General features: G+C 35.9%; 1 protein-coding gene across 1 annotated transcript in view; it reads right to left on the bottom strand.

Moving 5' to 3' along the window:
* The window catches only part of HMGCLL1 (3-hydroxy-3-methylglutaryl-CoA lyase like 1), a 52914-nt gene that overhangs the window by 25021 nt on the left and 13047 nt on the right, over positions 1–14846 (bottom strand). The window contains exons 2-5 of the mRNA XM_070954776.1: positions 12009–12086; positions 9823–9930; positions 5074–5169; positions 3160–3308 (exon numbers count right to left, since the gene is read on the bottom strand). Of these exons, the coding sequence (XP_070810877.1) occupies positions 3160–3308; positions 5074–5169; positions 9823–9930; positions 12009–12086 (431 nt within the window). The remainder of the gene's footprint in view (positions 1–3159; positions 3309–5073; positions 5170–9822; positions 9931–12008; positions 12087–14846) is intronic.

Genomic DNA, 14846 nt, shown 5'->3' with positions numbered 1-14846 from the left:
TCATACATAGAGACAGCATGATTTGCCAAGACCACCCAGTCAGTGTCTTGGCTAGCAGGCAATTAAAGTTGTCTAAATGTGACATGTTATTCACCTGCTGTACTGCCCCTAGTTTAATTACAATATATTTACGTAAGTTTTTCTTTCATGGATTGCATTCACATTTCCTATCAGGAGAGTGTCTGCGATTATATACACTTTTATATCAGGAAGGCGCTGGGGTAGCTTTCAATTATTTTAAAAGACAGTAACTTTCTGTGCAGTTTGTATTACCAGATCACCAGGAAGACTTTAGTATGATTGAGCATACAAAATATATTAAAAATATTTTGGTGGCTGGATTTTTAGCACATTTCTTTGAACTGTGGCCTTATAGGACGTTCTAAAGTCGTAGGAAAAGTGCTGCTGGACTGGGTGTTAGCATTCATGTATTTGTCTGATAATATGTCTTCCTTTATCTCTGTAACATAAATATCTGTAAAATCCATTCACTAGGCCAGCTTCTGTTTTCCATGATAGCAACTTACTTTATGATACAATTCAAAATTTACTAATTAAGATAACTCTGTTTGCAGCAGTTAGGAAAATCATGTTGATCAGCAATGTATACTTCTAATCAGTTCTGTTGAAACTGAGAATTGTAGTAAAGGGTCAACTATATTTAAACTTTGATTAATAATTGTATGCACTGTTGCCTTCTGTTGGCAATTGTGCCACAAGTCTTGAGAGGGGAGAAAATATGTTCCCTATATTACCCCTCCTCCCTAAGGTTGTCTCTAGACATGTTTATCCATAGAGGACACTTCCACCAGAAAGCCTTCAAAGCTTTCATGTTGAGCCTTCACGATTTAGTGGTAACTTTGCAAATCCAGATGGGATTTTGTTTCTGAACAAAATATTTTCAGAATGATTTGCAAAGCCCCTCCATCCGGGGCTTAGCTTCACCGTCTCTTGCAGCAGCAATTAAAAGCCTTAATAATTACAGGTTGTTCACAAGAACCACTTCTTTTCCTCATTTTGAAACTTCAGCTAATTAATTTCATACACTAGACAATATACGTAAATATGGAGATTGGATGTATGAGTAATTAATAAAGATACTTACTTATCTTTTTTAAAAAATAGTAAGCATATGACATCTTTCAATAAACAGTTCAAGCCTTCCATATGTCAGTTGATAAACATGAACATATATCAACGCCGGATGACCTTGGACCAAAGCCGGTCCAGCTGTAGCAATGGAACTTAAGAAATCTCTCTAAAGCTTTCAAGGAGATTTTTTTCCCATTACTTTTACCCACTGATGTTGATCTATTTTTGCAATATAAACTCTAATTTGCCAGGAAAAACAGGATATAAAGCTTGAAACTCTTAACATGATTTCTGAAAGGTCCAAACTTGCCAGAATGCCTAAAGTTATACCAAAGTTGATGGTATCAAAAGCCATTAAGTAGCCTAGAAAAACCATCAGGTCCTCACACCACATCTAGTTTCTATATTCCAGCCTAGGTCACCCATCAACATGTCAAAATAGTCTCAGGATTATATGCCAACCAAAAACCCAGGAGAAATTTAAACAAAAGACAGTTGCATCCAAATCCACTGGGGCCACATCTTTTTTGAGCCTTTACATTCTTTACTCTTTTTGAACTCCTACCCAAAAATGTTTGACACTCTCTTGCAGTTACAAGGATCTTCCATGTCAAGAGACCTTTCCAATAAGGACCTTATGACTACTAGCAGCAACATAATCCACCCTGATGAATGCATTAATCACCCCCTTAACCATGGAGCCTGCCCCATCCAAGCCAAACTAATCATTTAGTAAGGACAAGGTATTTATTTATTTATTTTATTTTATTAAATTTCTATACCGCCCTACTCCCGAAGGATTCAGGGCAGTGAACAGCCACAGAATAAAATACATAAATACAAAAATTTAAAATAGAATAAAAACGAATTAAATAATTTGGCTGAACAAATTTAAAATACCCCATAATTTAAAAACAAATTAAAATTTACATTTAAAAAGGGGAGAAGATTTAGGCCAGGCCAGCTTGATGAAATAAAAAAAAAAGGTATTGGTCAAGACAAGTGGTGGTCCTCATCTCCACATATACTACATACTAAAACTCCATGTGAACAGGACTAGCAGTAACCTCTCTATCCTGCTGTAACTTTGGAGTCAAGACAAATTGCACCAGCTTTTTCTGCAAATAGTGATTAAAATTGTTCACAGCAAGTCTCTGTCCCTGCTGTGATGTCTAGACAGAGAAAATGCTACATAGAACAGAAAAGTCCCAAAGGTATTTTTTCCAAAAATACTTTCTTTGTTTTTCCTTGAAGATGTTTCTCTTCTCATCCGAGAAGCTTCTTTAGTTCTCAGAACTGAAGAAGTTTCTTGGATGAGGAGCGAAACAGCTTCAAGGAAGAACAAAGGAAGCCCAGTTGTCTTTTGGAAAAAGCATCTTTGGGACAACCAGGACCTGGATGACTGAGAATCTTCATAGACATAGTACAGAGATGCATTGTTGGATATTCTTTGCAGGTACAAATGCAAGAAAATAAATGAACACTCATTATTGCATTCATTGTCAAGGAAAGGATTTCAAATAGGGGTTCAGTTGAACTGCACTCCTTATTTAATTCAATCCATCCGGAGCATTCCTCCACAGTTCACTACCAATCACCTTAATTGCTACAAATTTAATAAAAGACTGCTGAGAAGGAAAAAAATCTTTGGAAATATCCAGACATTCAGAGAGTTCCAGAAATGGATCTTAAGAAAATGTTGGAGTTCTTCAAATACATTGAATAAATTGAAAAACTGCACAAGAGAAGCTATCCAACCTATGCATGGATTGATATGTAAATTGGGATTTACAAGGATGTGAGTATTGCTGTAACTGTCTTAAGTGAAACTCTAGGTATTTAATCAGTCTGAAGTGAAACACCTACAGCTTTATCACAGAAACAGAATAACTAAGACTCAATCTTAAAATAAGTCTTATGTTGAATGTCCGACAGAATACACTAGGGTTCACTTCTGAGAAAACAACCAAAAATTGTGCTGCAAATTAGAAATCTATCTCAATTTCTTTCGTCAGGGTGAAAATATAGCAAAGAAATGATCACATTAATAAAATTAATAATTATTACCCTCGCACTGGAATGTCCATATTTCTTGCAGATTTAACTACAGCCTCAAATCTGTCCAGACTTTCTTCTATAGTACAATTGATATTTATTTTACTGAAAGTCTCAGATGCGGCACCAAACACTGACACTTCAGTTGCTCCAGCAGCTATCTACAAAAGCAAACAAACAGGAAGGAAAAAAAAACATAATTTTTCTTAAGTAAATAGGAACTATGCAATTGTAGTATATGCATTATTTTAACAGTAGTTCCTGACTACTGTAGCAAGAATAACCAAAAAGTAGTCTAGCTATAATTAATCGAATTTAAATGAAGTCATTCCAAGAGAAAATTAGTTCCCGTTAAGTATCTTAAGATCTAGATAGTCATTACTACTATAGGAACTGCTGCTAACTAAAACTTTCTCAGTGGTGTCCAATATCAGACCCCACTTACTAGAGCAAGGATTCAAGACTAAAGTAGAAAAGATGAGGCATTATGTTACGCTATTATTTCTTAATCTTTGTTCCAGTCTATCGGCTTTTATTCTGAAAGGTATGTGGAGGTACAGAGTGAACTGAAACTCATTCACAAATTTGGAAAAGACAGAGTAGTGCAATTTCTGTCACTTGGGGGGGGAGGTCACCAAGCTTGGAGGCATCAGGGAGCTTAAGAGGTAAAATGTGGATCCTGATCATCAGCACCCATTTACCCCCATACTGAAGAAAATAATGGTTGTACCCATTAAAATTGATGACAGAAGACTGCATATTTGGCACTCTTTGGATAAGCCATAATGCAGTTTGTTTATTTTGACTCAATAGCTTGATTGAATACAGGTAGTCCTCAACATACAACCATTAATTTACTGACTGTTCAAAGATGCAACGACACTGCAAAAAGTGTCTTATGACCGTTTTTCATGCTTACGAGCATTGCAGCATCCCCAAGGTCATGTGATCAAAATTTGGACACCCAGCAACTGGCATGTATTTATGATGGTTGCAGTTTCCCCGGGTTTTGCGACCCTCTGACAAGCAAAGTCAATGGGGAAGCCCGATTCCCCACTAACGATTGCATTACTAACTTAACAACTGCAGTGATTCACTTAACAACTGCGGCAAGAAAAGTTGTAAAATGGGTCAAAACCCATTTAACGAAAGTCTTGCTTAGCAATGGAAATTTTGGGCTCAACTGTGGTCGTAAGTCGAGGACTACCTATACATATTACAGTTTATAAACCGTGCCATAGAAGTTAATGGGGACTAGAGGTCATTATAATTATTTGATCCAGCCATTGGGATATGATCCTCTTGAGTACAGTTTCTCAGTTTGGGAAAGGAAAAGACATTCCAACTATTTTCCCAACAGCATCCCAAGGAAGGCAGCAGTGGTATCATATTGTTCCATGCTGGAATACTTCATTCCACTTCTGCCAGCCTCCTCAGCAGGGACATGATGATTCTACTGTGAAGAGATTTCCTTAACGCTTGGTACATGTGTTGCCAGCACACTGCAGCAAGCAGGAGATGTGGATAAGCGCCCAATTTGGCACAAGTCATACATTTCAAAGAATCTAAATCCTGATTAATGGATTTTTGGATTTAACTTCAAGAACGGAAGCTTTCTATAATTTTGTTATTTCTAATTATACAATCCTTTGAAAGCTTTGGAAGGATTTTTTCCTAATTTCCATCAAAAAGAGTGTTCTTTTTTATATTTACCATAGCAAAAAAGCACTTGTTTTTTTGTTAACTATTATCCTGACTTTATATTGGGGCTGAAAGAAGGTGACTGGCCCAAAGTCTCCCAATAGGCATCTGTGGATGAAGATAGATTCAAACTTGCATCTCCCCAGTCTGTACTATGCTATTTTCATTCTATATATACACACACACACACACACACACATATATATACATTTATTACATACATACAGCAGAATGGAAACCATGAAGATTAGGAGTAAGGACTGGATAACGGACTCCAGGATATCGTTTTATTCCTTTCATTACTTCTGTATGATCTGCCATCTTTTAAAAAAAATCATTTCACAAGGTTATATTATAGTACCTGATGCCTTCCTCATGGCATTAATAAAGGAACACAAGTAACACAACCCACAAATAGCATAACATCAGATAAGCAAGATAAAACTGAGAATGTATGTCAGGTAATATAATCAGTGTAACTAACATTTGAGCCATGGTGGCGCAGTGGTTAGAATGCAGTACCGCAGAGCTAACTCCCTGCTCACTCCAGGAGTTTGATCCTGAGCGGCTCAAGGTTGACTCAGCCTTCCATCTTTCCGAGGTGGGTAAAATGAGGACCCTGATTGTTGGGGGCAATAGGCTGACTCTCTAAATGCCTCAGAGAGGGATGTAAAGCACTGTAAAGTGCTATGTAAGTTTAAGTGCTATTGCTATTGCTAACATTTGTTCTCTTTCTCTATATATTGCATGGTTGTTACGTGGCACTAGGTGTAGGAGTATCTCTTTTAGTATGCCACAAGTAGCTGTGCTGTGGGTAAGATATTGAACTGAGATTTGGGATGGGCAGTTTGAATCCTTGCTCAACATGAAGCTGCTTGTGACCCTGGAGTTACTCTCAGCCCAAATAAATGACCATATTTTTGTTGTGATGGTAAAAGGAAGTGAGACTCATATGTTTACCATCTTGAGGTTGCAGAGGAAAGACAAGCTATTTGTGCAATCATAACAAAGCTTTAAACCCTTAATTAAATAAAGAATGTCCCTCATACCATCTAGGATAAGGCAAATCTTTAAAATGAAATGTACTTTATTTAATGAAATACAAAACCAATGCGACAACATTTGTGCTTTTGAATATTATGAGACCCCTGGAAATATGGTTAAAAGGCTAAATATAAAGTACAATTCAAGCACCATGAACCTTAATAGTTTCAAATAGATTTTCTACAACAAATTTTATTCCTGATAATTTTTCTTGAATGTAAAGTCTTATTTTAACATTAATGTTTCTGCAATCCACGTACAAAATGCAATAGGATACTTAAGCCATAAGCATTCCAGCGGCACCCGTTTATCATTCTTGGCAATTTCAATTATAGGTGTGGGATTCTGTTTTACATGGCACATTGCTACTGCAAACCCTTTACTTCTTCTGGCTGTTTTAACTAAAAAAAATCAACGCCAAAGAAAACATTTGTAAAGAAGTGGTAAAAATTCAAAAATACCTTTAAGAAAGAAAAGATAGAAAAGTAACTAGCTATAATTTTATGATCTAAGAAAAGGCTGATCTAAGGGGATACAATTAAGATCATGCTTCACCGGCAAGCAATGTGACCTTAGTATGTAAACAAATTTAATGAAAACATCACACTGTTACATATAGCATTGAAATAGAAATAAAATGAGATTGTTTTCCACCCCTTATACATGGCCATCCTAGACCAAATTTGCTACTGAAGGAGACTCACTGGGAAAGAAAAAGAAATTAAGAAAACATTTTTTAAAACTAAGGAATTGAAAAGAGTAGTTTATGGTGGCCTTAAATATTCCTTGAAGGAAAGTAAGTATCAGAATACTATATTACACTATAAAATAACAATAAGAAAAATCCAACAAAAAAAAATTAAATTTTTTTAAAAGAAAGCATGGGATGCCTATTAGTATAGGCAATTTAAACAGATTTTGTTAATGCTAACACTATATATACAGTATGTATGTATATATATATATATATATATATATATATATATATATATATATATATGTATGTATGTATGTATGTATATATGTGTGTGTGTGTGTGTATGTATATTGAAAGTTTTAAAAAAATATTAATACAAAGATTCAGATGAAAAAAGAAAAAAAAGAAAAGAAAAACTACACAAAGAAAAAAGCTAGAAGAGAAATAGAAAAGTGGCTTCTGATCTTCTTTAACAGCAGTTATAAATACAATTGTAGATTTACCTCTTTCTCCAACATTACATTGTGATTCTCTTCTTTCTATAATTGACCCTATGTAAATCATCAAAACCATAGAGTACAAGTACATTTTTTTCTGTTTTATGCAAAAAGTCCATAAAGGGTGTCCAGACAGCAATAAACGTAGATATTGTCTTTTCTCTAATCAAATAAGTCAATTTAGCCATCTCAGGAAAATCTATCATCTTCACCAACCATTTTTCTGTTGTAGATATTGCCAAATCTTTTCATCTTTGTTTATCCAATATCTTGCTGTGGTTGTCATATATAAAACAAAGTGCCATGACTTTTTTCCAACTGTTTATCCATCAGTCCCAAGAGGAATTTTTTTTAGTTATATATTAATCTTTAAAACCTTCCAAATTGGTGTATGCATTTGAACCCCAAATTTTCTAGTTTTAATTAGAGTTAATTCTCTTCTCTATCCTCTACAGAAGAAGATTGTCAGTATGAGGTGTTATGAGTTTGCTAGAAGGACTATGCTGCAAAGTTTGTCCCCAAATAAGTGTGGGTGTTATTAATCTTCCATCATTACCACTTCATGCCTCTTTAAAAGCTCTGCAAATTTGCCCACATCCTCCCTTAGTTGAGGAGGGCAATAGGAGGTATTAACAACAGTATTGCATTTATTTTTAACCCAGATTCTCTCCACAGTATTGCCAAATTCATTCATTTGGATTTCTGGGCAAGGATATTTTAATGTTTTAATTCCCACTGCAACAACTATTCTATTTCTGTTGCTTCTGCTCCTTTTGAACAAATAGTATCAAAGAATTGATCTATTCTAATTAGAGAAATCATCCCACAAACGTTATCCCAGTCTCCACTTTAACTATGAAATCATATTTGCTTTTCTGTATGCTGGTACAAGCTCATTCTGTTCATTTCCCATGTTTGGAACGTTATTATAGACAATGACAATTATAACCCAATGTTCTTACTACAATAAAGATATGTGAATACCTCTTATTTTTATTACAGAAGCTGCAGGCAAGAGTGAATGATTTGCTGTGTGAATTCAGACTATCAATAGCATTAACTTTTCATCAATCTATTTTCCCAAAGAAATTCATGTCTCATTTCTGAGGCTGCCACTTGCCTAGTAGACGGGAAAATCCTATAAAGAAATTCAAATTTCCTGCAACAGATGTAGTATCAATGGATGTCCCAAAAGTGTTTTTTCAAAAGGCAACTGGACTTTGCTTTTCCTTGAAGATGTTTTGTTCTTCTCCAGAAATGAAGAAGCTTCTTGGATGACAAGTGAAATGTCTTCAAGGAAAAACAAAGTCCAGTTGCCTTTTGAAAAAGTATCTTTGGGACAACCACGGCCTGGATGACAAAAAGTCTCCATAGATATTTACTAGTAGGATATTTCTGTGGAGAAGTGTGTTCACTGATTTCTCAAAGGCAACTGGACTTCTTGTTTTTACTTGAAGCCATTTCGGTTCTCCTCCAAGATGCTTCTTCAGTTCTGTCTTTTGCCCACTTTTGGGACAATCATGACTTGGATGACTGAGAATCTCCATAGACATTCACTGATTTTCTCTCTCCACAACATATACCGGTATACACAAAGCATGATTGGAATAGTAGCTTCAAGACAGAATTAGCCGGGGCGGGGGGGGGGCGGCGTTCAAGGGACTATTTTATCTTCCACAAATTTAAGCATTTATTTAATTTCTGAAGACCCAAGTCTCAATCCAACAAAATGCCTGCACTTATGTGTTTCTTATCAAATAGCAGCCTTGGATGAGGACAATTTTCATCAGGATGACAACATGCAACAAAAACTCACATACACTCCTTTTTCTCTTAAAATACTGTCTGGAAAAAACATTAGAGAGACATTTCATTCAGATTATGCTGCCCTGTTATAATGTATAATTTGGCCCTAAATTAAAGAGAGCCATTCCATGAAGTAATGCCTCATATTTGCTTTAAGGTCAATTTATAAGATCACATGAAAATTCCCTTTAGATTAAGTTACAGCCCACAACCAGATGTGCCACCTGAAGCTGTTTGAATGTCACTACATTGTGGTGGTGATGTGGATATCCTGGTCACATTCTACTGTCAACTAACCGCGACTTCAGCACATAAAGGATTTTAAAGTAGTTTTCTATAGTTGCAATGAATACCCATGTGCAGTTATCTTATATTCAGCCTCCCAACAAAAGAAGCACAAAATATTGCAATGTATCAGTGCATTTTTCTCTAACCTTTCAGAAGTCAACAGAAAAATAACGACAACATGTTGGCTACAGGATTAACGCTGTATCGTCTAGCATTAAAAAGGAAAAATCAAACGGAAATATCTTTTGCAAAGATTAATTTTTACTTTCTTTCCATTACCATATTTATCCAGAAACAGTAGTAAATCTTTATAGAAATTATGACTCCAATATAGTTTGACCTCTCTAATAAATATATCTATCTGGATTATGAACAAGTAATGTGCCCAAGCCATTAAGAGTTTGCCTAGGGGCAAAGAAATTGTCATTGGTAAACCAACCAGGACTTGGCAAATATCATCTCTAAAAACTACAGAAAACTATAGAAAAACAAGACAGAGGGGAAATGAGAAGCAATACAGGAAAGCTAAATAGAGAACTAATGGCCCAGAAAGAGAGTGTGGAGAAATTTCATGGTGCAAGAAACACTGGCAATGTTGAACATTGATGAGTAATGCTCAGGACCATCAGTTCTTTTACCTACCTGAGGTACCCATTTTGAAGAAACAAAACTTGTCACTTCTATGACAGGCAAGCCAGTTTGGGAAAGTTGGTTGATTAACTTAATTTTCACATCTGTAGGAAGTATAGCCTGTGAATTGGAAGAAATATCATTTCTATACAGCACAATGCCATGTGTTAAAAACATCTTGGATCCACACAAAAAACTATTTATAATGCCATAAAACAAAATGTAAAAATCACTAGTGATGTTTTAGGTTATTGGGCCCAGATGCTCTTTTCTTAGTCAAAAGGAAACTAACACACATCCACAGGAAATAAGTTGTAATGCGCACTACTGTTGGCTCTTCCTCAGAGTCTGCAATATCTGTTTAATACAAGTGACACGGTCAGATGGAATAAAGACTATGGATAGCACATGTTTGGGAATACAGAACATATTTTTCTGACTATTACAGTAACTGGCATTGCCCCAACCAGTTCAAAGCAGAAAGTAAGGCTCGTCCCCAAGAGCTTACAATTTAAAGCCTCTGAGACTAAGAGAAAGACAAGATGGAAATGTAATGCATTTATGATAGAAGAACATGAGAAAATCATTTAGTCACAAAGTAAGACAAAAGTCAGAAAGCTGCTGTCACTATTTCCAATGTCATGGAAATAGGGACCGCCCCTTCTACCAATGGACTTTTAACATTCCATCCCTTGCTAAGTAACTTCCCTCTTCCTGCCTTCTCAAATGTATTCCAGAAATGTTACATGGAGTGGCTATGGAAGAAAAAGCAGCACTTCCTTAATTTATATAATTGATATAACTACTGATGAAGGAGAAACTGATGATAACATAGTGATATTCCAAATATACACACTGGTTTATCTGCTTGTACTTGTGGTGTAAACACTGCAAGACATCATTTTATATGTAGATACAACTACTGATAACTTCATGGGCACATGAAGATTTATTTACTTATTTATTTACATTAGATTTTTATCTCAATGTATTGCTTGATAAGTAAATAAAGGTGGCAAATACATCTCTGTCCTCCTCCTATTTTCACCACAACTACAATCCTGTGAAGTGGTTTGGGCTAAGACAGCGTGACTGGCCAAAGTCACCCAGCCAGCTTTCATGCCTAAGGCAGTACTAGAATTCACAGTCTCCTGGTTTTAGGTCAGCACCTTTAGGTCATTATACCAAACTGGCTCTCCTGTTCATCAAACTTCCAAGATTGTTCCAACAAAACAGAAGCAGTTTGCATTGCCTTCTTCTAGGATGTTTTTCTGCTTCGCAGTCCATCTACAAGCTTTATCATCTTCCACCCAAGTACCAACTAGGTCCAACCCTACTTAGCTTTTTGCGATCAGCTCATGTTGACCAAGTGCTTCTGCTTAGTTATGCAAACATCATCAATTGCCCTATGACTTTTGTCACATCTGCATCACTTGGGGTAGCTTCCATCCCAAGGCTATGCTTTTCATATGTAAACATTGCATGAGCTGCAAAGCACATGCTACTACATAGCAACATTCCAGATAACAGGTCAGGCAGTTGAAGAAGGCAGGGAGAGAGAGAGATCAAATCAGAAGGTGGCGGTCCACAGGTCTTTCTCATTTAATGAGGAACTTTTTTTTTCTTACAAATTAATAATAAAATGGGGAAAACCCATAGGCTGGGCATCTGCTAAGTGACAAACATGCACACTGAAGCTATATGGAATGTCACCAAAGAGAAATGGCTTCCATATGGACTGAGGCTTGTAAAGACATTTTGTCGGGTTCTCTCAGTTAATACAATATGTCAGAGTCCTTTTCTTAATATAAAGTTGCTATTGTATATTGTACTACTAATTGATTTCATACTGATGCTATTAAAAAAATGTAGCCATTTCAATGAGATGAAACAGTCTCATTGCTTTTCCTTTTGCTACAGTCATATTTTGTTGATATTTTAAAGAGGAAAGCTTTTGAAGACAGTATGATTGCAACAATTAGGATATTACTACAGTAAGTACTAAGAAAATGCTTACACCAAGTTATTAATTAATTAATTAATATTAAATTTTAAAACATCACAAAAGAGGGGAATCAAGATCTAAACTCTGGTGTCTTTTATATATTGTAAACTTTTAATGGCATGATCAACTATCTGGGATTAATTAATACAGTATTGTCTTCCTCAAAGGCTCACTATCCCCATTGTTAACATACCTTTTCATTCTGTAATCCATCTCTTGGACCAACTTCCACTATTTTAACAAACTCAGGAAATCCACTTGTAAGCAATTCCTGAAACATAATATGAAAGATTTGTTAGCATGTAAAAGATTATAGTTTAATCTACACTAAGGCTCCCTCCTTAGGGCTTTGCCTACAGCTTGTTTTCATACTAGAAACAGGTTCAGGAATGTGAAAGGGGGAACAATGAAAATTATCTTAAAGAATCTTTGCAGAATGTCTTTTCATCATCGTGGAAATGTTTCCTTGCAGATTAGGATCAAACAGCCAGGATTCTAAAACACGATAGCCTTTTTCAACAAACGATGCTCTTAGGAGAAAATAAGAAGAGGATCAACTTGATCACAGCCAGTTCCTCCTAACATAACGTTTACATTTTCAAGAAACTGATTTTCATCTAGTTTAGGAATAATTTATATTAGCAACTAGCAACATTTGCATAAAATCTGTATTCCAGATGCTAATCCTGTGATCAAAGGAGAGTAAAGATGAAGTATGGTTATGGAAATGTAATATTCCTTGGAAGGCAATTTGGAAAGAAGATTTTCGCCATTCATGCTTACTGATGCTTTCCTAAACAAAAATTTCCAACAAATCAGTTACCAATCAAGGCATTAGATCAGATCCATATTTTATACGATGTAAGTGTGTGCATATACATATGTATGCGCCACAGAGATATGGTAATGACTGATAGCACTGAATGAAATAAAGCTAGACTTTTAGAGCCAGCTTTTGTATTTCTGAGCAATATTTTTGTCATTAATTGGTATAAAAAAATCTGAGGGTGGTTTCATACACTTACATTCTTTCACATCCCAGCAAAATCAGCATGAAATTGTGCTGGCATCAGTAAGTGGCTTGGCATTAAAAAAAGAACCTTAATTATTGACAAAATAAATAAATGCTCAGATGTCCCAAAGGATATTTGCTCCTCCCTTTGATAGACAAAATCTAGTTATGGCAAAGTTAAGATCTCTAACTATTCAATACATACTGTAAGTACAATATAATCAAGACCTGCCAAATCACAGGACTGTTGTTTAGTCACAACTTGCAGGACACAAAATCAGTAAGCTAAATACCAACGATTGTCTTGCTATGGTTCTACAATGATGAACAATCAGATTATAATGATGAGCAGAACACGAGTGTTCAGTTCAAAGTTTTTGCCCTAATATCTAAAATACTTTACAAATGGTTCTCAGCTGACAACCACAATCAGAGCCAAAACTTTCATCACTAAGTGATGTAGTCATTAGTTGAATTGCACTCGATTTTACAACATTTTTTGTCATGGTCATTAAGCAAATCACTCAGTTGTTAAGCAAATTTGGCTTTCCCCATTGACTTCTCCCTGGGAAGTTCACAAATAGGGATCATATAACCCCGAGATGCTGCAACCGTCATAAATACATGCTGGATACCAAGCGACTGACTTTTGAAGGAAGGGGGAACCAATTCATTTACTCTTCATCTCTGTTAACACTGTTAAGAAGAACATAGGAAATATCTGACTACAGGCACCATCTGGCCTTCAAAGGTTTTATGGAATCTGGGTGGGCCTACACTTCCCGAGTATATAAGTCCATTTCAATGCAAAGGCAAAGCTCTCTTTGGCTACATAAAGGTAAAGAGTAAAGGTTTCTCTGTCCAGTCGTGTCCGATTCTAGGGGGGCGGTGCTCATCTTCGTTTCTTAGCCGAGGGAGCCAGCATTGTCCAAAGACATTTCCGTGGTCATATACCATCTCCTCCAATTTAGAAAGCACTTCATTATTATTAATAAAAGACCTCTTCGCAGAGAGGTTTTTCAAGACCATCAGATATTTGATCTTACAAGACAAATGGCACATGTGTGGTACAAATGCCTCTGTGAGAAATGGGGGTAACATCTCAGACGTACTCAGAATGTAGTCATAATTTCCCATCATGCGTCAAATCTGTGAATGATCACAGGCTATATGACAGCACCCACCCAGCGTGGGTGGGGAAGTAAACATCACTACCATATTATTATTGTATATTGTATTACAAGTTATCTTTTGTGGAAAATCTTAATGTGCTGTTTCAATTGCCCACACGTGGCTATCAGATGGCTTGGTTGTTTTAGGTAATAATGTTTCTTTTTTCTCTCATACCAGACCAAACTTCATTGTAGTAAAAATAGCTTATATTCCTACCCCTCACATCAGTTGTATAAAAAAGATAGCTAAAAACTAGAATACAAAAGATTAAACCTCCCCACATCCTGTGATCATGAAACTGATTGGGCCTCTTGCATTTATTTTTGAATAAAAGAGAAAAAACAGGAGACCTGATCCTACATGTTTAATTTAATGAAGGGGTGTGCAATTACGACAATTTTATGACCTATGGACTTCAACTCCCAGAATTCCCAGAATTCCTGAACCCATGTAATCTGTACCTTGATTTATGTGGATCCTTCAGAGCTCTTTAACCATTTCAGCGTAATCACCATGGTTATAATAGCAGCCATTTAAAGTAAGTTATATAGCACTGATGAAACTGTGATGAAGGGACTTCTCAACTGAAGCATCTTCCAAATGTATTGAAAATTCCCAATTTATAATTTGCAAAATTCCCAGGCAGCCTAAGATGCATTTTGTAAATTGTTTCAGCCCAATACAAAATGCAAAGGATAGTGTAATGCTTAGCACAAGAACAGGAAATAAGAAAGGAATTCAGAAAAAGAAATCAAATTTCAGTTAACTAACATGTTACATAGTTCTATTTATTGGTAGATACGAAGCATTTACACCAGAGTTGGCAACTTTTTTCAGCAAGGGATC

This window comes from Pituophis catenifer, unplaced genomic scaffold, assembly GCF_029215685.1.
Source record: "Pituophis catenifer annectens isolate HBS135680 unplaced genomic scaffold, rPitCat1.0.hap2 SCAF_1, whole genome shotgun sequence".
NCBI lineage: Eukaryota > Metazoa > Chordata > Lepidosauria > Squamata > Colubridae > Pituophis > Pituophis catenifer.
Note: the sequence above shows the minus strand (reverse complement) of the source record. Positions and strands in the feature narration are given on the sequence as shown.